The sequence below is a fragment of the Artemia franciscana genome, chromosome 1 (genome assembly GCF_032884065.1).
Source record: "Artemia franciscana chromosome 1, ASM3288406v1, whole genome shotgun sequence".
NCBI classification, from domain to species: domain Eukaryota; kingdom Metazoa; phylum Arthropoda; class Branchiopoda; order Anostraca; family Artemiidae; genus Artemia; species Artemia franciscana.
The window spans coordinates 39,915,286-39,941,078 of NC_088863.1; the positions used below are offsets into that span (position 1 = coordinate 39,915,286).

Genomic DNA, 25,793 nt, shown 5'->3' on the forward strand with positions numbered 1-25,793 from the left:
TTGAACCTATTTTGTTGGATTATATTCCTTTTAAATTTGAAGTACAAACATTTTTGTTTGGTGTCTTCTATTTTCTGTCTTTCATCATACTTTCAGACTGCAATTTTTGTCTATTGAATTATGTTTTTTTTCTTTTGTATATGCCGTGGTAATGATCCTCAGTAAAGAGCATCGTTTAGCAATAATTTATTAAGGAAAAGTAATTTATAGGGTGGTAGAAAGTGAGGATAATTTTTTCTATTCATCGCCCAAATTTTTCAATTCTGTCATGATTATCAATAGTCTGCTGAAACGAAAGTACAATTTCTAGAACAAAGAAGAAAACTGGATACCAAAAAATAAAGAAATTAAGTTGTTATCCCTGTGACTCTTTGGGGAGGGTTTGAGAGGGGGTAGTGGATCAAATGAAAATTTTGAGAATCCAAGTTCAGTTTAACTATCCTTGGAAACTTTTCTCTTGCATGCACAGTTCCCAAGTCCCTTTGATATCGACACCTGTAAAATCACAAAATACAGGCTATAACCCAAACATGCACAATACAGAAAAGCATAAGGGATAATTTTAAAGTCTGAATTTTAAGAGGTGAAACTATTTTAAAAAATTGTAACCAGGTATGATTTAGGAAAAGACGAAAAAAACAGTTAGCCTGCAGACACAATACAAAAACCTCCTAAACGATTATATTTAGGTTTTCATTTATTTAATTGTTTATTTTTCATTATAGAAAATTCTAGCCAGATACGATTTAGAAAAAGAGGAAAATAACAATTAGCCTGCAGGTACAATAAGAAAACCTATACAATTAAAACATGGGACTCGCAATCGTGCAAAATCTCATTTATGAAGAAGCCGTTATGAAATATCACAACAAAGAAATGAAATCTCACTCGCAAATAGGTCTTGTTTTTTTTATTATTAGTGGATGGACAAATGGTATAGTTTTCCTTCGAAGAAATAGGCTCAAAAGGTCCCAGAATTTGACTAAAATGCCGACATGAGCAAAAACATTCGCAAAAATCGTTGTTCTGCATTTAAGATTCAAAAGTAAAACAACGCGCACAAGAAATTTCAAACTTTCTTGAAAACAATCTCCAAGAAACTGTCTTATAAACACAGAATTATACACGAACTTTGCCGAGCGAAAGTGTTATAAGTGACAATTGAGCACACAATTTCCCCTTATTCAAAAGCTAAAAATGTTTTCTCCAAAAACGCGAATCTTCCTGATCCACCTTTAAAAACAAAGAGGAAAAAAAGGATCTGCACACTCTTAGCGTATCTAAGCGATATTTAATAACTAAAACTTGTATTTTAGGGAACAAACCTTTAAAAACCTAAATAATGCATTATCTCGTTACCTAGCATTACTATTGGAAAAATAAATGTTTATTTATTTGATTTTTAATTACAGATTAGTAAAACAAGAACTTAGAAGCTGTGAATCCGGGTCTAGGGTGTTGAGTGTTCGATTACAGACTGTATTTTGAGTATGCTTCACGATGTGAATAATTCCCTTCTTTTTTCACAATGTGAATAGCCCTTCTTTTTTAAGATACATATTTCATTTTTGAGAGTTCACAATTTCCTTTAGAGTTTCACTGTGAGTAGACGTCTAGTTTCTGGTTACTTGAAAAAAAGCTACTACTTGTTAAAATCTCATCCTCTCTCTTCAGCAACTATTTAGCACATTCGAACACTGACTCTACTTTATTTTTTATGGTACTAACTATGAAGGGGAACTATCATTCCTTTATCTTTGAAAATGCTGGTTTTCTTTTTATGAATTCACAATTTTCGATAGAATATCACTGTCAGTATAATGAAACCTTACACGACCGGTTTTTCTGACATCTCTGGGAAGGGTGTATGGCCTTGGGGACACTTCCCTTTCATTCATTTCTAAAAATGTAGGATAAAGCAAATCATGGAAAAACACAATAGAGTTGTCTTGAAAAAGATTCGTTTCACTCTTGCACTTTTTATGAGGTTGTAAACCATTATTTACTGTAGTCAATTCGTCACTGTGACGTGAAAGTTTTTTATGGCAGCGACGTGGTAATATTGAAGAAGATGGTGTGCACTTGGGAGGTCTTTTGACGAACATTGGTGATGGTCTTGTCTGTAATGGTGGCTTGGGAGGGGGTAAACGGGGCATTGCACTGGGTTTGGGCTTGCATGCTGTTACTTCAACTTCTGAAGAATGCTCCCAATCTGGTAGTCTATCCTCTTCACAAGTTGTTTCTTTTGACATTGGACCTGCAACGCGTAACAAACTCAAGAATTTTTTAATGCTACCCTTGGCTTCTTGTAAAGATTTTTTAGGTTTTCGTCCTAGTGTAGCTAAATGACTTTCGGTGTGATTCTTTTTTGGAAGCGGCCGTTCTAATGTCATACAGAATCGGTTATGCATATGTTCTTCTACATCTTTCTGAAGATCAAGTGCTGACTGATATAGCAAGAAGTCACGGGAACATGCTCTACTCAGTTTCCTAAGGGTGGAACATAAGACAAATAATAAGAGAAAGCGAAAATATAATAGAAAAGCCAAAAAACAGAAATAAAAAGATCATTATCAAATGCTTTTTCGCATGCAAAATTAAGCGAAAAAAAGAAAGCGAAAAACAAATATAACCGCTAAGGTTAAGAAAAAGGAAGAATTTGGATTTTAATGCTTATTGCACAAAATAATAAAGATAAAAAGGGTTTAATTTTGAAAATGCGAAGAAAATAATTATTAAAATTTCAAAAATTTAATGAACTTTTGGCCACCTCCAATTTGAAAAATTGCCCTATTCCAGTGTTTACTGCCATTATTTAAGAAGCAAAGCAAAGACTTCTACGCCAGTTTAGTAAAAAAAAAACGAAAAAAAAAAAAAAAAAACATAAGAAATTTAAAAGGCAAAAAAAGCAAATGCATTCATCGGTTGAAGTTGTTCTGTCCGTCTGTTTGGCCCTATACTGTTATAATACAGCTAGTGTGTCAAACATTTTGTATAATACTTATTGTACTTCTGAAATATTATATAGAAATAATATTCTTGGATATTACTTGTGAATAAAATGTGAATTATCATATGTGAGAGATTATTTGCGAATAATATCGTGTAAAACGAATATTTGAAGTAAGATGTTTTCAAATGATTTCTTTCTTTCTTTTTTATGAATTTCTTTTTTATGGAGCTTGCCGACTGGGCTAACAAAGACAGTATCTATGCCTATGAGGATTATTTATGAAGCACAGAGAAGTTAAAAAAAAAGAACATCTCAAAAAAATTAAAATAAGAAGATATATTAGTTTATGACGTTTTTTTCATAATTTCTCGTTTTCCACAATAATTTTGAAGACCTATCGTCAAATATTTTCTAACATGAAATGTCCAAGGTTTTTAAACAGAGCAACAACAGTATAACACAAATCATAATCAAGTAATTGGGAGATATTTTGGACCTACTTCCATGCCATCTTATGTGCCGAAACCGGAAATAAAGGGAAAACTAAATCAAAGCAAACTATAGAAAAAGGAACTGATGAACGTGAGGACCTAATGATGAATACTAAAAACAAAAAAAGATTACTTAACTTTACCATTGAAACTATAATTGAATTTTATATAACCGTAATTGGATATTTTCTTAGCTTTTGAATTCATTTCTTTTATTACTTGGGTTTTTGAAGTGAGTTAAGAAAGGAAACATAAACTTTAGAAATTTCGCTGGAAGATTAAAGATCAGAGCGCATAGCTAAGTAACATAGGTAATTCTTTTGTACAGTTTGCGAAATTATTTGAGGTATTTGTCGACTTACTTAGAGGCTGTCTTGGAATCAGATATTATAAAGTGAATCAGACATGTGACTAGTGGCTAAATATTCACTAGTAGCATCTTCCCAACTTTCTTACTAATTGCCTTGGGATCGTAGACTAGATTCTTTAAGCAATACTAAAACTGTTAATAATAACAGGTCATCGCAGTCCCAATCCCCTTAGGCCAAATCTTCTGTGCACAATCCTCCCACACTCCAATATTTTGGAAGTTTTTGGTAGTTCTGGAATGGTACCATCTAGTTGTCTTATGCTTATCGATAGCTCTTTGACGCAAGTTTTCCCCCTTTACAATCCATAATGGAATTAGCTAGATTTTCCATTTTCCTTTTTGTTGCTGTTTTTTTTCATACCTAATTGTTGTGATATAATTTGTTTTTTGATATAAGCATTGATACCCAAAAAAATTATTTGCGAACGTTAAAAAAAGGCTACATTTCAGCATGACGTTTTTGAAAAATTTTTCAGTTTTACCCTTTAATGAGTCCCTAAATTAACAACAACAAAATTAGTAACACTGAAAATGAATTTGGAGCCTCATTTGCAAGGTATTAGGATATACCAAATTCTATTCCATTTTTATATTGCCTGAGATAGATGAAAAAGCTTAGGAGCTAGCTCTTTCATTTCAAGGGTTTGCACATACTATTTGAAAGTGTCATGCCATAACAATGATTCTTTTGAATCTTCTCTCGGTCTTTATATATTTAAATTTCTGACAATTCAATAAAACTACTTTCCAACTTACTTTCCTATTTCATCGTTATTAGCATAATCTACTTCTGTCTGGGGAACATGACCATCTAAGCTAAAACCACTATCGTCACTGTTATTGAGGCTTGAAGGAGGAGGAGTTGGGTCTGGTGGCAATATCAGACTTCTACCTTCAGGTTCCGCCAAACTTCCATCCTGAGAAACAAAGTAAATGAGCGAAAAAAAAAGGCAGAAAGGAACTCGTTGGTAATAATGATTGGTTTTGTGTGTTTGTTTATTTAGAAGCTGAGTATTTAACTGTGATTTCTGAGGGTGAATACTGGTTGGAAGTAGGCCCTTACACAGGGAGGGTGAGATCTTCGGGCCAGGACTCAGATGTGAAATCTAAAGCTTTACTATCATTTATTTTATAATTGCGTGTTTCTTCACACTATTCTTTTGCTGATTATTTTTTTAATTTTCTCCGTCAAATATTTTTATTAATGTATAGTCCATTTTAATAGACCCTAGAAGAAAGGGATCCCAGTAGCCGTAGAACCTTATTTTAAAATAAATTGCCGTACCAACTGGCTTTCCAAATGTTTAGTATCTTCCAAAATCTTCGTCAACATTTCAACTTTAAAAAGTCCCTTAAATCTGTCAACTTAGTTTCGAAGGAGCATTCTAATAAAAAGTAGAGAGACAGGTGGGTATGAAAGTAGAGTGGGTATGAATGAAAAGTAGAGTATGAAAGTAGAGAGAAAGGTGAGATATCTCCTGAATTCAATTGTCAAACCTGTTGTAAGTAGACTTTGTGCTCTATACCACAGGAAAACACAAGCTATTGCGTATTATAGTCTTTTTAAACTATTTCGCTTGTTTGCTATCTGTGCACGTTTCGGTTGATTTCTACAAAGTTAAAATCGTCAACCAATATAAAAAGTAAACCCTCTCAAGTTCTCTACAGTATAGTGTTATATCAACAAATTATAGGAATATTGCAGCAAGGTCCACCAAAATCAGTACTTTTGTACCCTCTCAGTTTCTTATTATTAGCAAAATTAGATGGCCCATCCTCTTCATAGGTCAGTCAACATTATTTTTATAGTATAAACAGCTCCAAAACGCAATGATCGATTGATTTAAAAAAAACGCAGTGCCTACTTGTGAGGAAACAGTTGCGCGTGCAAGGAATGTTGGGGGACTTTGAGTCCCTACCCCTTCAGAAATTTCAATAGACATATTCTTACAATCGTTCACTTTTTTAGATTCCCCTTCACCTCCCAAATAAATTATTGCGTACTATATGCCTCCACTTACTAATTCTTATAAATGCTATAGCTCTTTATGAATATTCAAAAGTCAGTTGGAATTGCATTAATTTTAAGCTTTCCTTCTGTTAGAGTCGAACACAAAACTTTTTCAGCGGCACAGATTTCTTTGTCTTTCCCCCTTTTTTACGAATTGTAATGTAAAAAAAAAATCCTACATCCCTCCGGTTCCCTCCAAAGAAACTTTGGTATATTTTCTTTTCTTTTCTGTAACTTGTGACATTTTAACGAAAATTCAGAACTACTACGTTATGCTTTTTTTTTAATTGATATCTTTGTTCAACAACTAAGTTAATGTATTTTTCTTAGCAATGGAGAGTAATTACAAGTTGTTCAAATTTCCTAGCCGTATTTTATTCTATAACCTAACTCACTGATTTATTAACAGGTTTTGGCTTGCAAGAAGCTACGAGGATCACATCACGGAAAATAAAATTAGACGAATCAATAGACTTGAAGCCTTATAATAGAAGCCAAAACTGAACTATTGCCTGAGTTATAAAAAAAAAAAAAAAAAAAAGATCCGAAGGGAAACAAATGAAGAGAGCTAAGATTTCCTTGTTTGATCACTAAGTAACATCGAGGGGAAAATGTTTTATAATATGGATCATAATGGATTAAAATGTATCACAAAATGGTAACTTGAACAATGCGATGTCAAAAGAAGAAATCAGGCAAGAAACTATTTTATTCATAACACAAAATAAACAAAGCAGAGAGTTTTATTGAACTCTTCCCAAAAGTAAAATCACTACTTTATCCCCAAAACAAGATATAAACCTAATTTCTTTATTAAATAAAAAAAAAACAGTTTTTTCAACTGAAAGTAAGAAGCAGCATTAAAACTTAAAACAAACAGGAATTATTACGCACATGAGAGGGGTTGCTCCTCCGCAAAACCTCGCTCTTTACGCTAAAGTTTTTTAGTACTTTTAAAAAAAGCTTCTTATTTCTTACTAAAGAAAGAGTTTTCGGGACTCATTCTTGAGGAATTGAGACATAACTTAAACTTTAGCTTAAAGAGCGAGGTGTTGAGGAGGAGTAACCCCCTCATATACGTAATAATTTATTTGTTTTAAGTTTTGATGTTGCCCTTACTTTCAGTTGAAAAACCTTTTTTTCATTTAATTTATGATTTTTTTTAAGCAATGCCAGGAAATCTGGCTACACCTCCACGGATAAATCCCTTCTCCCTATGAATTTATTCTTCTTTTAATTCAATCCTGGTCAAAATTTACCCCGAACAATTACCCTTTTTCACTCCACGCGTAAAATTGAGTCGGCAATGAGAAAGCAAGACACAAGAACAATTTCGTAAAGGAATTCTGGCGAATTCCCCTAGTGTAAAATTTCTCTTGAAAAATTCACCCCCTGGAAATTTCCCTCCTCTTGGAAAATCCCCGCCCCCTGTAAAATGTATGCATACTTCCTAATAACAAATACTACACGTAAACAATGGGCAAATTTTGTAACTTAAAAACCTTTCTCCACGAGATGTAGGGAATCATGATATCTCCAAAGGCATACTTATTCGGCATTTCAGCTATGTTGAACAAAATAGCTATCTCGAAATTTTGATCGAACAACTTGGAGAAAAAAAGGGGCGTGAGAGGGGGCCTAGTTGGCCTCCAATTTTTTTGGTCACTTAAAAAGGCACTAGAACTTTAAATTTTCTTTGAGCCCTCTCACGATGTTCTAGGATCACGGGGTCGATACAATCACCCGAAAAAAACAACGAACAAACACGCATCCGTGATCTTTCTGCTCGCAAAAATACAAAACTCCACATTTTTTCAGATAGGAAATCGAAACCTCTGCTGTGGGTTTTTCTGATATGCTGGATCTGATGGCGTGGTTTTCATTAAGATTCAGGGACTTGTAGGGGGTTCTCCTCCCTTTTTCTAAAATCAGGCTCGTAACTTTTGATGGTAAGACTAAATCTAACGAAACTTAGATATTTGAAATTCGGATAAATTTTTATGGCACTTGTTTTTTTTTTATATATATTTACTGGTATCAAAACTCCGTTGTTAAAGTTTCGGTTACTATTGAACCAGGTCGCTCCTGACTAACAGTTCGTTACCACGAACTATTTGAAATGAGCAATAAATATAAATTTATGTATGCACACATATACATATTGGTCATTATGATCATAACGAGCTATATAGGTCAGAAGTTTCAGAAAATTCATTAAGAGCCTTAATTTTCGAAAAAGAGATTCATGTTCGAGATGTCATATTTATTTATACATGCGAAAAGCATACATACGTCATATTTGCCTAAGTAGAGGGTGTATTGTTTTCAGTGTCTATGATACAGGCACAATTACACAAGTAACATATGATTGATGGATAAGTATCGTCCATCCGTCCATACATCATTAGTAGGGCAAAACTGAGGTAGACAGTCTGACTTGGCTTTTTACAATTAGCTTGAATTGATGCCCGCAACTACTTGATTTAATTAAAATCAAGTAGTTGTGGGCATCAAGCCATGGCTGATTGTAGAAAAAGTTAAGAGAGATAGTGCGGGTGAGAGGTCGAGGCCGAAGGCCAAGACCGAGTAAGTTGATTTTTAATTAAAATCAGGTAGTTGCAGGCATCAAATCATGGCTAATTGTAGAAAAAGTCAAAACAGATAGTCCGGGTGATAGGGTGAGATAGTCCGTTGATTTTTAATTAAAATCAAATAGTTGCGGGTATCAAGCCATGGCTGATTGAAGAAAAAGCCAAGATCGATAGTTCGGGTGTGAGGCAAATTTGGCATAAGCCCTTTTTAGGACTGTATAAAAATGATGTCATTTCACTCGTTGATAGATGCGTCTATCATCCATTCGTCCATACATCATTCCTTGGGCAGAACGAAGGTTATGTTAATTAAAATCAAGTAGTTACGGCACGCTGTTTTGAGAATTCTTTGTCTAAGCGGAACGGGTTCGATCCCTGGCATAGCCAGTTATTTGGTTTGGGACGGGGGTCAGTGGCGTGACTCTGTAAGCTCAGCAAGAGTCGACCCAGCTTTAAATGGGTACCTGGAGATATGGGGGGAAGGTAAGCAGGAAGGGTGTGCGAAAGCACAGGATTACTGGCCCCCAGCCCCCTCCCCATTTCCCTTCCTGGCTGAAGGGCCACAAATGGAGATCAGCGCCTTTGGTTTGGACCTTGAGGATCTAGTGCCGTCATACTTACTTACTTACTTACTAGTTGCAAACACCAGGCCATGGCTGATTGTAGAAAAAGCCAAGACAGATAGTGCGGGTGAGAGGCAAATCTCGAATTAGCCCTTTTAAGGATTGTATAAAACTGATGTCATTTCACTTGTTGATAGTAGGTATATCATCCATCCGTCCATTCATCATTCCTAGGGCAGAACTAAGGTAGATAGTAATAGAACTAAGGGCTAAAAGATCGGATTGATTTTGGGTTGACGCGTGACGGAAAATGACAACCGGACTTGTATGCAAAAGGGGGGTACATAATATAACAAAGGAATATAAAGATGAATTGATTAAAAAAAAAAAACCTTTAAACGGTATTAGTACCATCGACAGTTTATGAACAGATACAGGCAATGAACCCAATAATACCAACGATGAAATTCGTGATGAGATTGTGGCTGGAACCATGTTAATAGTCGTCTGTGACACCGAAATGGAATAAGTTTTCTTCTCAAGAGAAAACATGATGAAATTTTTTGTGGAACGATTTCCAAAGCATTCATTTCTTTATGATGATATTCTACATGCCACTATTTCAATAAAAATAATTTATTGCATTACTTTGTTATGTTGCCATTATTTTTCTAGGGTACGCTTGCAATTCCAACGTTCAGAATGTTTATTCAAAAGTCGGATAATCTTCGACTAATCTTCAATATGACATCATGTATGCAGCCTTTTTTGTTGTAGCAGGACGTCTTTACAATACTGATGATGAATATGACGTCGTTTAAATAAAAAAAAAAAATGTTAAAGAAACTAAAGCTCTAAACAAATTTTTTCGAATTTGTGGATCATCTTGATCATAGATCGGACCCTGGCACTTGGCACGCGGCAGGCTTGTATGTATTGATTCTTGTTGTCGCTTGTCTTCTAACTTAAGATAATGCGAACTTATTCCTGATATCACGGATTCGGGTTAGATTCAACGTAACCCTCTGGGAAAAATACTAAAAAGGCATGTAATTCTAATAAAACAGATGTTTTAAATAAATACACAGTTGCTCGTTTAAAGGGAGTAAATGTGTTCGTTATTCTTTTGTTTTAAGATATGAGGTGTTAACTTTCTTTAGCTGTTCAGAATCATTCGTCTTTTTGTGTGATTTTGCTCGTGATGTGTATGCTTCATCGCTTTTTCCGGTTTATTCTATATATATATATATATATATATATATATATATATATATATATATATATATATATATATATATATATATATATATATATATATATATATATATATATATATATATATATATATATATATATATATATATATATATATATATATATCTATATATATAAAAATAAGTTGTCTGTGTGTGGATCTGTGTGTGGATCAGGTGACGTCATGTTTGTCCGCATATGACGTCTGAATTATTTCACACTAATACAAAAGAAGAAAAAAACTAAAAAAGGTAAAAACTACAAAAAAAACTAAAAAGAAAAAAAAACTAAAAAAGCTAAAAAACTAAAAAAAACTAAAAAAAGGTAAAAATCTAATAACTAAAAAAAAACTGAAAAAAATAAAAAAAGGCAAAAACTACAAAAAAAATAAAAACTAATAAAAAAACTAAAAAAGCTAAAAAACTAAAAAAACTAAAAAAAACTAAAAAAAGGTAAAAAAAAAAAAAACTAAAAACTAAAAAAGAAAAAAACTAAAAAAAAGGAAAAAACTGAAAAATAAAAGAGAAAAAGAAAACTAAAAAAATATGAATAAATATATATAAAAATAAGTTGTTTGTGGGTTATGTCTGTCTGTCTGTCTGTCGAGTGACGTCGTGTTTGTCCGCATATGACGTCTGAATTATTTCACACTAATACAAAAGAAGAAAAAAAACTAAAAAAGGTAAAAACTACAAAAAAAACTAAAAAGAAAAAAAACTAAAAAAGCTAAAAAACTAAAAAAAGGTAAAAAACTAAAAACTAAAAAAAAATGAAAAACTAAAAAAAGGCAAAAACTAAAAAAAACTAAAAACTAATAAAAAAACTAAAAAAGCTAAAAAACTAAAAAAACTAAAAAAACTAAAAAAAGGTAAAAAACAAAAAAAAACTAAAAACTAAAAAAGAAAAAACTAAAAAAAAGGAAAAAACTGAAAAATAAGAGAAAAAGAAAACTAAAAAAATATTAATAAATATAAAAAATATAAATATAAATCTATATATATAAAAATAAGTTGTCTGTCTGTCTGTGGATGGATCAGGTGACGTCACCTGAAAAAACTGGATCAGGTGACGTCAAAACTGAAAAAACTAAAAAAAGGCAAAAACTACAAAAAAAACTAAAAACTAATAAAAAAAATAAAAAAGCTAAAAAACTAAAAAAACTAAAAAAAGGCAAAAACTACAAAAAAACTAAAAACTAATAAAAAAGCTAAAAAACTAAAAAAACTAAAAAAAGGCAAAAACTACAAAAAAAACTAAAAACTAATAAAAAAAATAAAAAAGCTAAAAAACTAAAAAAACTAAAAAAACTAAAAAAAGGTAAAAAACTAAAAAAACTAAAAACTAAAAAAAACTAAAAAAAAGGAAAAAACTGAAAAATAAGCTAAAATAAAGGTAAAAACCAATAAAAAACTAAAAAAAAAAACTGAAAAAACTAAAAAAAGGCAAAAACTACAAAAAAAAACTAAAAACTAATAAAAAAAGTAAAAAAGCTAAAAAACTAAAAAAACTAAAAAAACTAAAAAAAGGTAAAAAACTAAAAAAAATAAAAAATAAAAAAAAACTAAAAAAAAGGAAAAAACTGAAAAATAAGCTAAAATAAAGGTAAAAACCAATAAAAAACTAAAAAGAAAAAAAGGAAAAAACTAAAAAAAATTTTCATCTAAAAAACTAAAAAAAACTAAAAAAGGTAAAAACTAAAAGAACTAAAAAAGAAAAAAATAAATGACGACACTCAAAGAGAAAGCGACCAGGACAAAAGGAATGTTCGATTAGCAATCAACAAAGCACCGGGACACAGGGAGTATAAATGACGACCAGGACATAAGTAAAAAAAAAAAACTATCTATATATATAAAAATAAGTTGTCTGTGGATCTGTGGATCGTGGATCAGGTGACGTCACCTGAAAAAACTGGATCAGGTGACGTCAAAACTGAAAAAACTAAAAAAAGGCAAAAACTACAAAAAAAACTAAAAACTAATAAAAAAAATAAAAAAGCTAAAAAACTAAAAAAACTAAAAAAAGGCAAAAACTACAAAAAAAACTAAAAACTAATAAAAAAGCTAAAAAACTAAAAAAACTAAAAAAAAGGCAAAAACTACAAAAAAACTAAAAACAAATAAAAAAAATAAAAAAGCTAAAAAACTAAAAAAACTAAAACAACTAAAAAAAGGTAAAAAACTAAAAAAACTAAAAACTAAAAAAAACTAAAAAAAGGAAAAAACTGAAAAATAAGCTAAAATAAAGGTAAAAACCAATAAAAAACTAAAAAAAAAACTGAAAAAACTAAAAAAAGGCAAAAACTACAAAAAAACTAAAAACTAATAAAAAAAGTAAAAAGCTAAAAAACTAAAAAAACTAAAAAAACTAAAAAAAGGTAAAAAACTAAAAAAAATAAAAAATAAAAAAAACTAAAAAAAAGGAAAAACTGAAAAATAAGCTAACATAAAGGTAAAAACCAATAAAAAACTAAAAAGAAAAAAAGGAAAAAACTAAAAAAAATTTTCATCTAAAAAACTAAAAAAGGTAAAAACTAAAAGAACTAAAAAAGAAAAAAATAAATGACGACACTCAAAGAGAAAGCGACCAGGACAAAAGGAATGTTCGATTAGCAATCAACAAAGCACCGGGACACAGGGAGTATAAATGACGACCAGGACATAAGTAAAAAAAAAATTAACAAAACTAAAAAGAAGGTAAAAACTACAAAAAAACTAAAAAGAAAAAAAAACTAAAAACTAATAAAAAAACTAAAAAATCTAAAAATCTAAATAAACTAAAAAAGAAAAAAAAAGGAAAAAAATAAAGGAGAAGAACAAAACTAAAAAACGAATGTATATACAGACCGGTACACCGGGATACAAATGACGACCGGGACACAGGGAATATAAATGACGACCGGGACACAGGGACACAACTACAACGGGGACACCGGGGGAAACAGGGGGATATAAATGACGACCGGGACAAAAAAACTAAAAAGAAAAAAAAACTAAAAACTAATAAAAAAACTAAAAAATCTAAAAATCTAAATAAGCTAAAAAAGAAAAAAAAAGGAAAAAAATAAAGGAGAAAAACAAAACTAAAAAACGAATGTATATACAGACCGGGACACCGGGATACAAATGACGACCGGGACACAGGGAATATAAATGACGACCGGGACACAGGGACACAACTACAACGGGGACACCGGGGGAAACAGGGGGATGTAAATGACGACCGGGACACCGGGACAGGGAATGGTCGATTAGCAATCACCATCAACAAAGCTCAAGGGCAATCATTAGAATCATGAGGTATAGATCTGAATACAGATTGTTTTCCCATGGACCATTATATGTTGCATGTTCAAGAGTCGGTAAACCTGACAATCTATTTATATGCAAAGACAATGGGACAGCAAAGAATGTTGTATATTCGCAAGTTTTACGTAGTTAAAACAAAAATAAAGGAGAAAAACAAAACTAAAAAACGAATGTATATACAGACCGGGACACCGGGATACAAATGACGACCGGGACACAGGGAATATAAATGACGACCGGGACACAGGGACACAACTACAATGGGGACGCCGGGGGGCACAGGGGGATATAAATGACGACCGGGACACAAGGAATATAAATGACGCCCGGGACACTCAAAGAGAAATCACAGACTGGAACACCGGGACACAAATGACGACCGGGACACAGGGACATAACTACAAAGGGGACGCCGGGGTGCACAGGGGGATATATAAATGACGATGGCGACTGAGGGAATGGTCGATTAGCAATCACCATCAACAAAGCTCAAGGGCAATCATTAGAATCATGAGGTATAGATCTGAATACGGATTGTTTTCCCATGGACCATTATATGTTGCATGTTCAAGAGTCGGTAAACCTGACAATCTATTTATATGCACAGACAATGGGACAGCAAAGAATGTTGTATATTCGCAAGTTTTACGTAGTTAAAAACATATATATATATATATATATATATATATATATATATATATATATATATCTATATTCACAGGTGGGACATAGGGACACAACTACAATGGCGCGTAACTAATATGGCGCGTAACGACTTACGCGCGCGGGGGGGCTTGGGGGGGCGCGAAGCGCCCCCACCAACTAGGTGTTGGGGTGGCGCGAAGCGCCACCCCAACAGCTAGTATATATATATATATATATATATATATATATATATATATATATATATATATATATATATATATATATATATATATATATATATATATATATATATATATATATATATATATATATATATATATATATATATATATAAATAAGTTGTTTGTGTACTGACGTCATGTTTGTCGATTGTCGACTGACGTCATATTTGTTTATCGACTGTCGTGATGTTTGTCGACTGTATATGACGTCATTATAAGTATATAAGAAGGCCTTTCAAAGAGAAATTTTTATAGGCTTTCTATATGACGTCATTATAAGTATATAAGAAGGCCTTTCAAAGAGAAATTTTTAATATAGATCTTAAAATGACAGAAGAACCTATAATGGCAGAAGAAACAGCCGAGGAAGCCGCTCAAAGAGCTAATGCCAAAAGGCTTGCGGCTAATAGAGAAAGTAAGAAAAGAAAGCGTGCCGAGGAATCACAACAACAGCGTGAAAACAGGCTTGCGGCTAATAGAGAAAGTATGAAAAGAAAGCGTGCCGAGGAATCACAACATCAAAGAGAAACTTTTAATATAGATCTTAAAATGACAGAAGAACCTACAATAAAAAAATAGGTAAAGGATACGGCATTAGACTTTACAGTCCTTACCGGCGCTGCTGATCTCCGTTTCTTGGCCCTTCAGCCAGGAAGTGCAATGGGGGGTTGGGGGCCAGCCATCCTGTGCTTTCACACACCCTTCCTGTTTACCTTCCCCAGATTTCTCCAGGTACCCATTTAGAGCTGGGTCGACTCTGGCTAAGCTTACAGAGTCACGCCACTGACCCCCGTCCCAAACTGAAGAATTGGGTAGACTGGGATTCGAACCCGCGTCCTCTCAGACAAGGGATCCCGAATCCAGCAGGACGGCTTGATAGGTTCTGGACGGCCAGAACCTACAATGGCAGAAGAAAAAGCCGCGGAAGCTGCTCAAAGAGCTAATGCCAAAAGGCTTGCGGCTAATAGAGAAAGTAGGAAAAGAAAGCGTGCCGAGGAATCACAACAACAGCGTGAAAACAGGCTTGCGGCTAATAGAGAAAGTATGAAAAGAAAGCGTGCCGAGGAATCACAACAACAGCGTGAAAACAGGCTTGCGTCTCAAAGAGAAATCACCAAAAGAAAGTGAGCCAAGGAATCACAAGAGCAACCTGGACAGCGAGAGTCAAAACGCATCAAAACTGGAAATGATGGCGATGATGATTGGGTTTGGGATTTTGACTTGGATAAGGTCATCAATGCCTACCAGATTTTAGTTAAAAAAAACAAAGGTTTGGCGATATGTATTTCATAGTAACGAAAGACAAATCGGGGTAAAACAAACCAAACAACTTGAAAGTGATACCGATGATAAGAAAAAAACGATGTTGAAAGGACTATCGTTTCCCAATTGCAACATCTTTTCCACATAAATAATAATTTAGTGCTTCTGTTCAAAACAGCAATTGAATTGATGCCTACTGATACGCAACTATCAACGAAGTGGCAATCGTTATGGTCGGTGATTTGTATATGACGTCAAAGGCTTTGTATATAACGTCATTATAAGTATATAAGAAGGCGTTTCAAAGAGAAGTTTTTATTAAACTCATCGATGCTACGATGCTCTACAATATCCTATCATTTTTTGGGATGGAGCTGACGGCTATCACTTTAATATTAAATTGATAAATCCAGCCACTAACAAAGAAATGGATAAGAAATGCAGCGCAATGAAATATTATGCCTATAGATTAATGATTCGTCATTTATTACATTTATATATAATCCATTTTGGGATTAGATACAACAGCTTTTACATCCTGGACAATCGCCGGTTCATAGACATGACATTACGACCCGTGTCTTCTGGCAAAAGTTGCTCTCCTTCATCTCCTAAAGAGGTATGGGAGAAATACAAATCGCAAATGACCGATAATATACTCCACCGAATACGGCTAGAAAGGTTAGATATGACCTTGGACTTTACAACAGAAATTTATAACTGCACTTTTGTTATGATTGAAGATTTGTGCTTATCTATTGCAAAGAAACTTCTTAAGCATTTGGGAATGCCTTCACCTAATCGTACTGCTTCTATTTCTACATGTGTAGAATGGGATCGTGAACATAGTTACAACACAATTGATCTATTGTCGTATGTTACAGACCGGGATACCGGGACACAAGGAATATAAATGACGACCGGGACAGTCAAAGAGAAATTACAGACCGGGACACCGGGACACAAATGACAAGCGGGACACAGGGAATATAAATGACGACCGGGACACTCAAAGAGAAATTACAGACAGAGACATCGGGACACAAATGACGACCGGGACACAGGGAATATAAATGACGACCGGCACACAGGGACACAACTACAACGGGGACGCCGAAAGGGCACATGGGAGATATATAAATGGCGACGGGGACACAGGGAATATTCGATTAGCAATTACCATCAACAAAGCCCAAGGGCAATCATTAGAAAAATGCGGTATAGATCTGAATACGGATTGTTTTCCCATGGACAATTATATGTTGTATGTTTAAGAGTCGGTAAACCTGACAATATATTTATATGCACAGACAATGGGACAGCGAAGAATATTGTATATTCGCAAGTTTTACGTAGTGAAAAACATATATATTTCTATCTATATTCACAGGTGGGACACAGGGACACAACTACAATGGCGCGTAACTAATATGGCGCGTAACGACTTACGCACGGGGGAGGGCTTGGGGAGGGCGCGAAGCGCCACACCAACAGCTAGTTTTCAATGGATTTACTATTTAATTACATGCAATAAAAGATCAGATATAGATAATAGTTCAGTTTCTTATAAGACAGAAAACCATATTAGTAAGTACACGCTCGCATAATGATTTAAGCATGCTTATTAAGTTTTTAATATTACTCTTTCACGTAATAAACTATTTGTAGTTTGAGAACGGGCGAAATTTTATACTATTAAATTATACAGATGAGTCGTCACCATTAGTATGACACTGCCCACGGAGACTAATTTTTTGCCAAAGCCAGTGACAACTAAGCTGTTTTTGGGTTGCCTAGGGATTAATAGATATTTGCTTAAATAGGGCATCGAACGGCATCTTAATGTCATTTGATCCAAAATTCCTTCAAAAGTGCCTTAAAAGTAATTTCATGTGCATTTCCTACAGTAAATTCACTTATTAGAAAGAGAATGATTAGCCTCTTCTAAAGTTCAGAAAATGACACTAACGACAGTTATTGGCATCATAAAACTTCAGAATATGAAAACTGGAAAATAACAAAATGTAGATGTAACATTTACGACCCTGAAAAAAGTTTTGAACTTAAGCTCTTTTGTGTTCTTATTTGGACGATTCAGCATTGACTACTACTACTACTAGTAACTCACTGCAGCACCAAGCCGCCTGGCCGCCTGAGGCCAACAGCTACGCTTGCTCCTCCTCCAACCTAATCTATTTAAGACCTGCCTCTTTACACTCTCCCAGGAAGTTCCCATTTCCTTTGAATCTTTATTTATGACATCCTCCCAGCCCAGACAAGGACGACCTGCTTTCCGTGTAGCCCCGAACAGTTGGTCAAAAAGGACAATCTTCGGCAATCTGTCATCCTTCATCCGCAGAACGTGGCCTAGCCATCTCAACCTTTCTTTCATTATAGCCCTAGAAAGCGGAATTGAACCACATTTTTCGTACAACCTACTCTTTGAAATACGTACAGTCAGACCCAGAACAATCTGTAGGCAATTTCTGTAGAAAATATCTAGTAAATTTCCATCTGCTTTTCGGAGCGCCCATACTTCAGACCCATATTTGACCACTGTCATCACTGTAGCGTCCAATATTCTAATCATGGTTTGTAGACTTATCTTTCTATTCTTCCAAATTTTTTTTTACTGTGAAAAAACACCCTCAGCCTTAGCTATTCTACTTTTAACATCTTCACTGCTTCCACCGTCTTTACTAATAATACTACCAAGGTAAGTGAAGCTGCCAGCACGATCAATCTTTTCGGTATCCAACGTCACCTTTTTATCTTCACTTATTCCTAGTCTTAGCAACTTAGTCTTCTTCACATTACTTTTCAAGCCTATTCTAGCACCCTGAACTCGCAAAACCTCTAAAAATTCATTCATTTTGCTCACACTTTCATCTAATAGGCTTAAATCATGAGCATAATCTAAGTCCAGGAGCGTTTTTCCTCCCCATTTGATCCCGTGGTCTCCAATTGCCTTTCCTGTGCTCTTAAGACGAAGTCCATCAAAATGATCAATATAAAAGGGAATAGAACACAACCCTGCTTAACTCCTGATCTATTACAAAACCAGTTGCTAACCTCATTTCCTTCCTTAACCGCAGCAATATTATTCTCGTACATAGCACAAATCACTTTAATGTATTTTTCTGGTATACCATATAAGGATAAGACTTGCTAACGCTCTTCTATCAACAGAATCGAAAGCTTGCTCATAATCGGTACAACTGAGGACCATAGGTGTTTGACAGCGAAGAGACTTCTCAATTGTTAACCTAAGAGTGAAAACGTGGTCGACACATCCTCTATCTTTTCTAAAACCGCACTATTCTTCCCTTAAAACTTTGTTTACAGCATCTCTCAGTCTAAAAAGTATCATATTACTCAGTAATTTGCTACCTACAGAGACCAGACTAATGCCTCGATAATTACGACACTCACTCTTGTCACCTTTCTTATACAGTGATTTAATTAAGGTTTTCCTAAAATCATTAGGTACTTCCCCTTTTTCAAAAATCATGTTCATAATCTTCAGTAGCTTATTCCTAACCTTAGAGCCACCATATTCAAGAAACTCATTTATCACACTATCAGAACCTGGAGCCTTATTATTTTTTAGTCCTTTTAGTACCTTTTAGTTGCTAATTATTCCTCACCAGACAAATCTTCCTTCAAATCCAAGGTATCACACACTTTTTCATTTTCATCTATATCTTTTCCTGCAACTGTATCTCGGTTTAGCACATTCTCAAAATGTTCCACCCATCTTTCTTTGACCTTTTCCTTATTACTAATTGTGGCCCCATTTCTATTTTTAACTGGGACTATCCGGATTGACTACTCCCTTTCAATTTATTAACATGCTAGTATAATACTTTACTATTATGCCGTCTATCCGCATCTTCCAGATCCTCAGCAATTTTATCCATCGCCTCCACTTCACATCTCCTTAGTTCATATTTTAATGCTTTCTCCACTTTCTTTACATTCCATCAGCAACTTCATAAATTGTTTTTCTAAAATTATTCCATTCATCTTCAACAATGTCAAATTTTAAATTCTAAAGCTTAGTATTCAACTGTTCCTGGAAGTTTTTTCTCAAATTTTCATCCTGGAGTCTACCAATATCATAACTTTTGGGGAAGTAGTTACCCTTTCGAAATTTCAGCTTTAAATTAACCTTAGACACTACTAGATGTTGATCTTTACTTTTAACATCAATAACAGCACTCCTATACACCCTAGTATTTTGTATTGATCCTGCTAGTCTTCGGTTTACAATAACATAATCAATAAGGTTTGTTGTCTTACCATCACATGAATACCATGTCAACTTATGGGCCATTTTGTGACCAAACACCGGATTGGTTATAACTAGGTTGTTATACCAACAAAATTGCAAAAGTCTGTAGCCATTTCTGTTTTCTTTTCCTACATCAAATTTACCTAGGCTAGGATACCATCCATCTCTATTTCTACCAACCTGGACATTAAAATCTCCTAGCAAAAACACCCTATTTCTACCTAGTACCCTGTCTATTTGCTCCTGTAACTGTAAGTAAAATTCTACCTGTTGAACCATCAGTTGGGTCAACAGGGGCATATACTACTATAACTGATACCCTGGACTTTTTAGTCATAAAATGACCAATTAATATTCTATACCTTCCCAGCCTAAACAAGACTTAGCCGCTTCCTTATTCATCATGAGCCCTACTTCCTGTTTATGTACCCCATCCTTCATGCCTGAGTAAACAAATTCTATGTCACCTAATTTCATGCTTCCTACTCCTGGGATATGAGTTTCTGAAACTCCTAGTAAATCCAGTTCAAACTGCCTGAATTCGTCAGTCAAAATGTTGATGCGATAGTCATTTTTTAACGTTTTAACATTCCAAGTTTTAATTTTCATGTTCTTTAAATCTTTGAAATTATTTTGGCTCAGGAAAAGCAATGATCCCAGATACCAGTGCAGGACGGTGACCAACATATCTTTTCAAGTCTACACTGAAGCACTTAAGTTGGCTTAGATTCGGACAGCAAGAAGTCCCTGGGACCTCCAGTAAGTTGGAGGCTTTGTACAATCCTGGGCCGATCTTGGTCACAACATGGTTTTCAGCACTTGGCGATGCTCTTCTATCAACAAGAGTCGAAATCCTGCACAGACAGTCCCAAGCCTATTACCTCCGACTCATTATATATTCATGCCTACAAATATTGTTCTACTACGGGGAGGGAACCCATAGTAGATAAATAAGCTAGGAAGAGGTTTTTCAGCCCAAAACGCACATCAAGACAAACCAAGCCCAGAAAAATATCCAATAATCAGAATCCCATGCGAGTGCTGTGCTGCTTACTAGGCTATAATTTCCTCAAGAGGCGCCACTCCTCAAGTGGGAAAAGTTAACCGCAAGTTTCCCAATTTTGCAGGTACCCCGAAAGGATCTAGGCAGCCGTTTACAGAGGCCGTTGTCCATAAATCTGGATCTTACGCCCTGTCGCAGTTGTCCTCCTATAGAGGATCCTCCCACGATGGTGTTCCGCATCACCATGCAATTTAACCCATTACTGGGAGAAGGTTTGTAACTCATGTGACGCGTGGACATGCCAGTGGACCCTGTTGAGTGTACATTTGAGGGGACTTCTTCCTCCTCCACCTGTATTTATCACCCCAGGAGAGGGTGCCCCAGTTTCTATTATGGACCCCCAGGGACAAGGTCCTTCTAAGTCTGTGCCTCCTATGGAGGCACTCTGCATATCTGTAGGGTATTCCCCGATCTGTCCTCCTCTATCAAAACCTAGCATGATTATCTAATAATTGACTAACTAATTCAACTAATGAATAGTTTCAGTAAATTGCAACCTTACTTTTAATTTAGACTATAAAGTAAAGGATAAAGATAACACATACAATCTCTGTTGTCCTCTGCTAAAACCTAGCACGCAAACTAATAATTAAATAACTAATGCAACTAATTCATAGTTGTAATAAACTTCAACTTTCCTTTTAATTTGTACCCTAAAATAAAGAAAAAAAGAAAACACAAAAAAGCTTTATTGTCCTATATCAAAACCTAGCATGCTAACCAATAATTAACTAATAAAAAGCCAATTTGGCCTGTTTCAAACATCTCACAAGCCACACATTATAGAAAACACCTTAGAGAATTCAAATTAAGTAGAATACTTATTAAAAACAATGCTAGTAATACAGAAGTAGATCTAAATAGCCAATTTGGCTTGTTCGGAACATCTCACAAGCCACACCTTATTGAAAACACCTTAGAGAATTTTAATTAAGAAGAATTCTTAGCCTATTAGAAACAATGCTAGTAATACAGAAGTAGACCTAAATAGCCAATTTGGCCTCTTTGAAACATCTCTCAAACCAAACCTTATAGAAAACACCTTGGAGAATTTAAATTAAGAAGAATACTTATTAGAAATAATGCTGGTAATACAGAAGTAGACCTAAATAACCAATTCGGCCTGTTTCACAAGCCACACCTAGTAGAAAACAGCTTAGAGAATCTGAATTCTGTGGTCAGCATTGAAGTGGTAATTTTAAGACACACTCACTGTTAGAAGTGTGATAAGTCACTCAACAAAGAATAACAAAAGTACGAGGCTAAATGAATTTCCTTTGGAATTAAGGAATTATATTATTTCATAGCAACTGCTTGAACGTCGCTACTATAGCAAATACTACAATTTAAATCCATAAACCCACTCAAACTATTGGTTTTTGCCGGGCACGCACGTTGTGGGCATGGGTTCAGATCTGTGCCAAAAATCTTGTGGTATTTACTGCTTTTCATGTATTTCTATCTATATATAATTCACATGTAGTTTTGTGTTTTTCAAAGTTGAGCGTCCCCCCTTCTCTCTTCAATCTTAGGCTGCTCTAATACATGGCCCTGTAAACGTGCCTGAAATCTTCAATGTCTGGGCATCCAAAGTACCTATTTCAGCCCTAGAACAGAAACTTTATTTTTTCCAAACAATATTTTACAAAATTGAGAACGAATAAAGTGGACATTGCGAAACAATAATTTTCTACATAATTTCAAACTAAAGTGAGATAGTCATTTTCTGTAGTATTTCAATATTAAGTAGTGTTGATTATGTCTTGAACATATATTCTTAAATATATAATACATATAATTTTAAATTAAAATTATATTCTTGAAAATATATACCAGTATATATGTAGCACAATAAGATTTTTATGCACCAAAAACTATATTTTGTTTAAAAAATCTGTAGAAACTTGACTTATTAATCTTTTATCAAGCAGGTTATTACAATTATAGGAATATATTTCTGCATATTTAGACGTCATATTTATGAGAATATTTCAAGAGCGTAAATTACATCATTTCCATCCCACGAGTGGTCGCATTGTTTTTGTATTTATGAGACACCAGTGCTACTCAGGCACGTTCTCGGGCCGATGACGCTTTGGTCCTAATTCGAGTCAATATAGTTTGTCCTAAATTGTTCTGATAATGCAGAAAATTTCTGCGATACCACCCCCTTTCTGGTAAAATTCATTGCCTCCCCTTAAAGAGGTTCTGATGTACTGGCTTGGTATTATTCTAGTAAATTTGAACTTTGGATGGGCTCAAGTCTTTAGCTTTGCCTTTTTAAGCATTGCAATTTCTTAGCTGCATAATCAAGGGGTCTTCAAAGTTAGAAATATCAATTTTAGAAATATAATTACCTATTCCCGAAAATTTTCTAACTTGAACACAAATCGTTTTCTCTATTCCCAAATTTCACACAAAAATACGTAAGAAAACGAACAACTTTTTTGGTTTGATTTTGATGTGTTGGTTTTTCTAAACTGTTAAAAGATTTTTCCTTTAACAAGAATCCATTTATATTCTATCATACTACATTTTATTTATTTTTTTACAATGAGAGAGACTTAATAGGTTCCGCTGATTGTGGCTGTACGAGTTTGCCCCATTTGGAGTTCCCAATTTCAAACAATATCCAGTAAAATACATCCTTTATAAAGGGGCTTTTCCCAGACAAATCATCCTTGCGTAAATTTTCGCAAGGAAAATGTATTTTTATTATTATTGAGAGAGAGAGAGAGAGAGAGAGAGAGAGAGAGAGAGAGAGAGAGAGAGAGAGAGAGAGAGAGAGAGAGAGAGAGAGAGAGAGAGAGAGAGAGAGAGAGAGAGAGAGAGAGAGAGAGAGAGAACAGAAATCAAGATTGAAAAAATTACCCTTTTAGGTCAGGACTGAAGCTCTTGAAACTCTCAATTTTTTTTTTCAGTTGGCCCAAATTCAGTAGAAAGTGCTGAACAACTTTTCGTGAAGTTTTTCATTTTTATACATCCAAATCCCTCGCTTACCCCTATTTACCTGATGTATATTTTGGTAAAACGACAGTTTTATTCTTGGATTATATTATCCCTCTAAAACATTCCAAAGACAGTAAGATTTGATTTTGGAAAGTTCCTTCAGACTACATACCTTATTTTTCACCCATTCTCTATCCAGTATTAGTTTGGCCGGACTTTCTGAGGACGATAAGGAATTGTACTTGCTTCCACCATCTACGTTACCAGGTGTCGGAAGAGGAACGGGTTTTGGCGCTTTTGGGGATCTGGAAGAGGTTAGGGGAAGGGTACACGTTCTCTGACATATTAAAAGACTAGGTACTGGGGTAATGGGGGAGGCGGGGGTGGTTTTTCCCTCCGTGGAGCTGGGGTGCCGAAGCTCCGATAAGAAACAGTGCTCCTTGCTGGACTGCAAAGAATGCGACTCACGAAGCTAGAATTGAGAAAAAAGGGTTGATTTAAGAAAAACAGGTTATGAAATATATGCTCTTCACTTGTGAAATTGCTTAGCTTAACAGAACTAACTGTACAAACTGATTATGCGAAAAATACATTCAAATCAAATAATTCAGTCAAGAGACACTTTTGGTGCAGGCTAGTGTGTTTAGTGCGAAAAAAATGTTTACGCCCACTAGTAGATGAGGTTCGTGAATAGGATTTTGTAAAAAAATCAAAAAAAATCAATAAATATCGTTAAACGGCAGACATTTCAAGGGTGAGGCATGTGCTTGTATACGACAAGCTAAAACATAATAAAAATAAAATGTGAAGCTTTGTGAATGGCTAATGTGCATTTGCAAATGACAATTTACTATATGTTATGTTTTAAATTGTTTTTGACATGTTTTGGTCGATCGCCTGTGATTATTCAACGAAGAATGGAAGGAATATTAACGGAAGACGAACTCAAAAATATATTTTATTTTTTAAATAGGAAGGAACCTTCTGTTATGTGGCAACTGACCACTATCTCGTCAACAAACTTTGCCAATTTATTCAGCACGTTTAGTGTGTTGATAAAACTGCTATTTCATCTTTTTATTCAAAATTAAAACTGCTATTCCCTCCTTTTCTGCCCGATTACCAGCCTAGAAGAAACAGAAGTCACCAAAACCACTGTTAACTGCCTCGTTGGCAATCAATCTTGGACTAACACTTACGTTATCTTCCAAGGTTGTTGGGTTGCTCATTAAATACTATAAACAGACATAAAACCTTGGTATGTGTTGGATTCAAAAACTCCATACTGTAAATTATGATGTCTGATCCCAGTGTCAAGGATAGGGGATAAGATATACAAAGATTTCGGAATTACTATAAGCACACTTTACTTTTCAGCAGCCTTATAACAGTTTATAAGTTACCCCTTCCAACCCTCCATCCTACCCCGAAAAAAATGATTTTTAACAATGTACATTCCTCCCATAAAATATTTCAACGTAGCCTAGAATTGCAAAAGTTATATCGCTGGCATCGTTGCTTTTTCGCGTGTAAAATAAAAAATTAACACCTGAAACAACATAAAAAACTATGCTGCTTATTATTGTAAAAGATTCTACAAGAAATTGCAGAGTTAAAAAAAAGTCATATGAAAAATATAGCCAGTTGCTTAGATTAAGACAGCATCTATCCTCGTTCAAAAATCAAAAGGAGAATCTTAAATTGTCATAATATGAGGGGAAGTTATACTTTCCTCGAAAAATTCAAGATCACCACGTGTAGCTAGATAGAGTAGTTTTATTTTGGTATCTGATAAA

General features: G+C 34.4%; 1 protein-coding gene across 3 annotated transcripts in view; it reads right to left on the reverse strand.

Moving 5' to 3' along the window:
- Window positions 1-1,371: 1,371 nt before the first annotated feature.
- The window catches only part of LOC136029520 (BAR/IMD domain-containing adapter protein 2-like), a 178,836-nt gene continuing 154,414 nt past the window's right edge, over window positions 1,372-25,793 (reverse strand). The window contains exons 14-16 of one of the 3 annotated variants that reach the window (XM_065707976.1): window positions 24,170-24,469; window positions 4,571-4,731; window positions 1,372-2,490 (exon numbers count right to left, since the gene is read on the reverse strand). In XM_065707976.1, coding sequence (XP_065564048.1) covers window positions 1,779-2,490; window positions 4,571-4,731; window positions 24,170-24,469 — 1,173 coding nt within the window. In that variant the 3' untranslated portion in view covers window positions 1,372-1,778. The remainder of the gene's footprint in view (window positions 2,491-4,570; window positions 4,732-24,169; window positions 24,470-25,793) is intronic. The other 2 variants (XM_065707986.1, XM_065707995.1) reach the window with 2 other exon arrangements.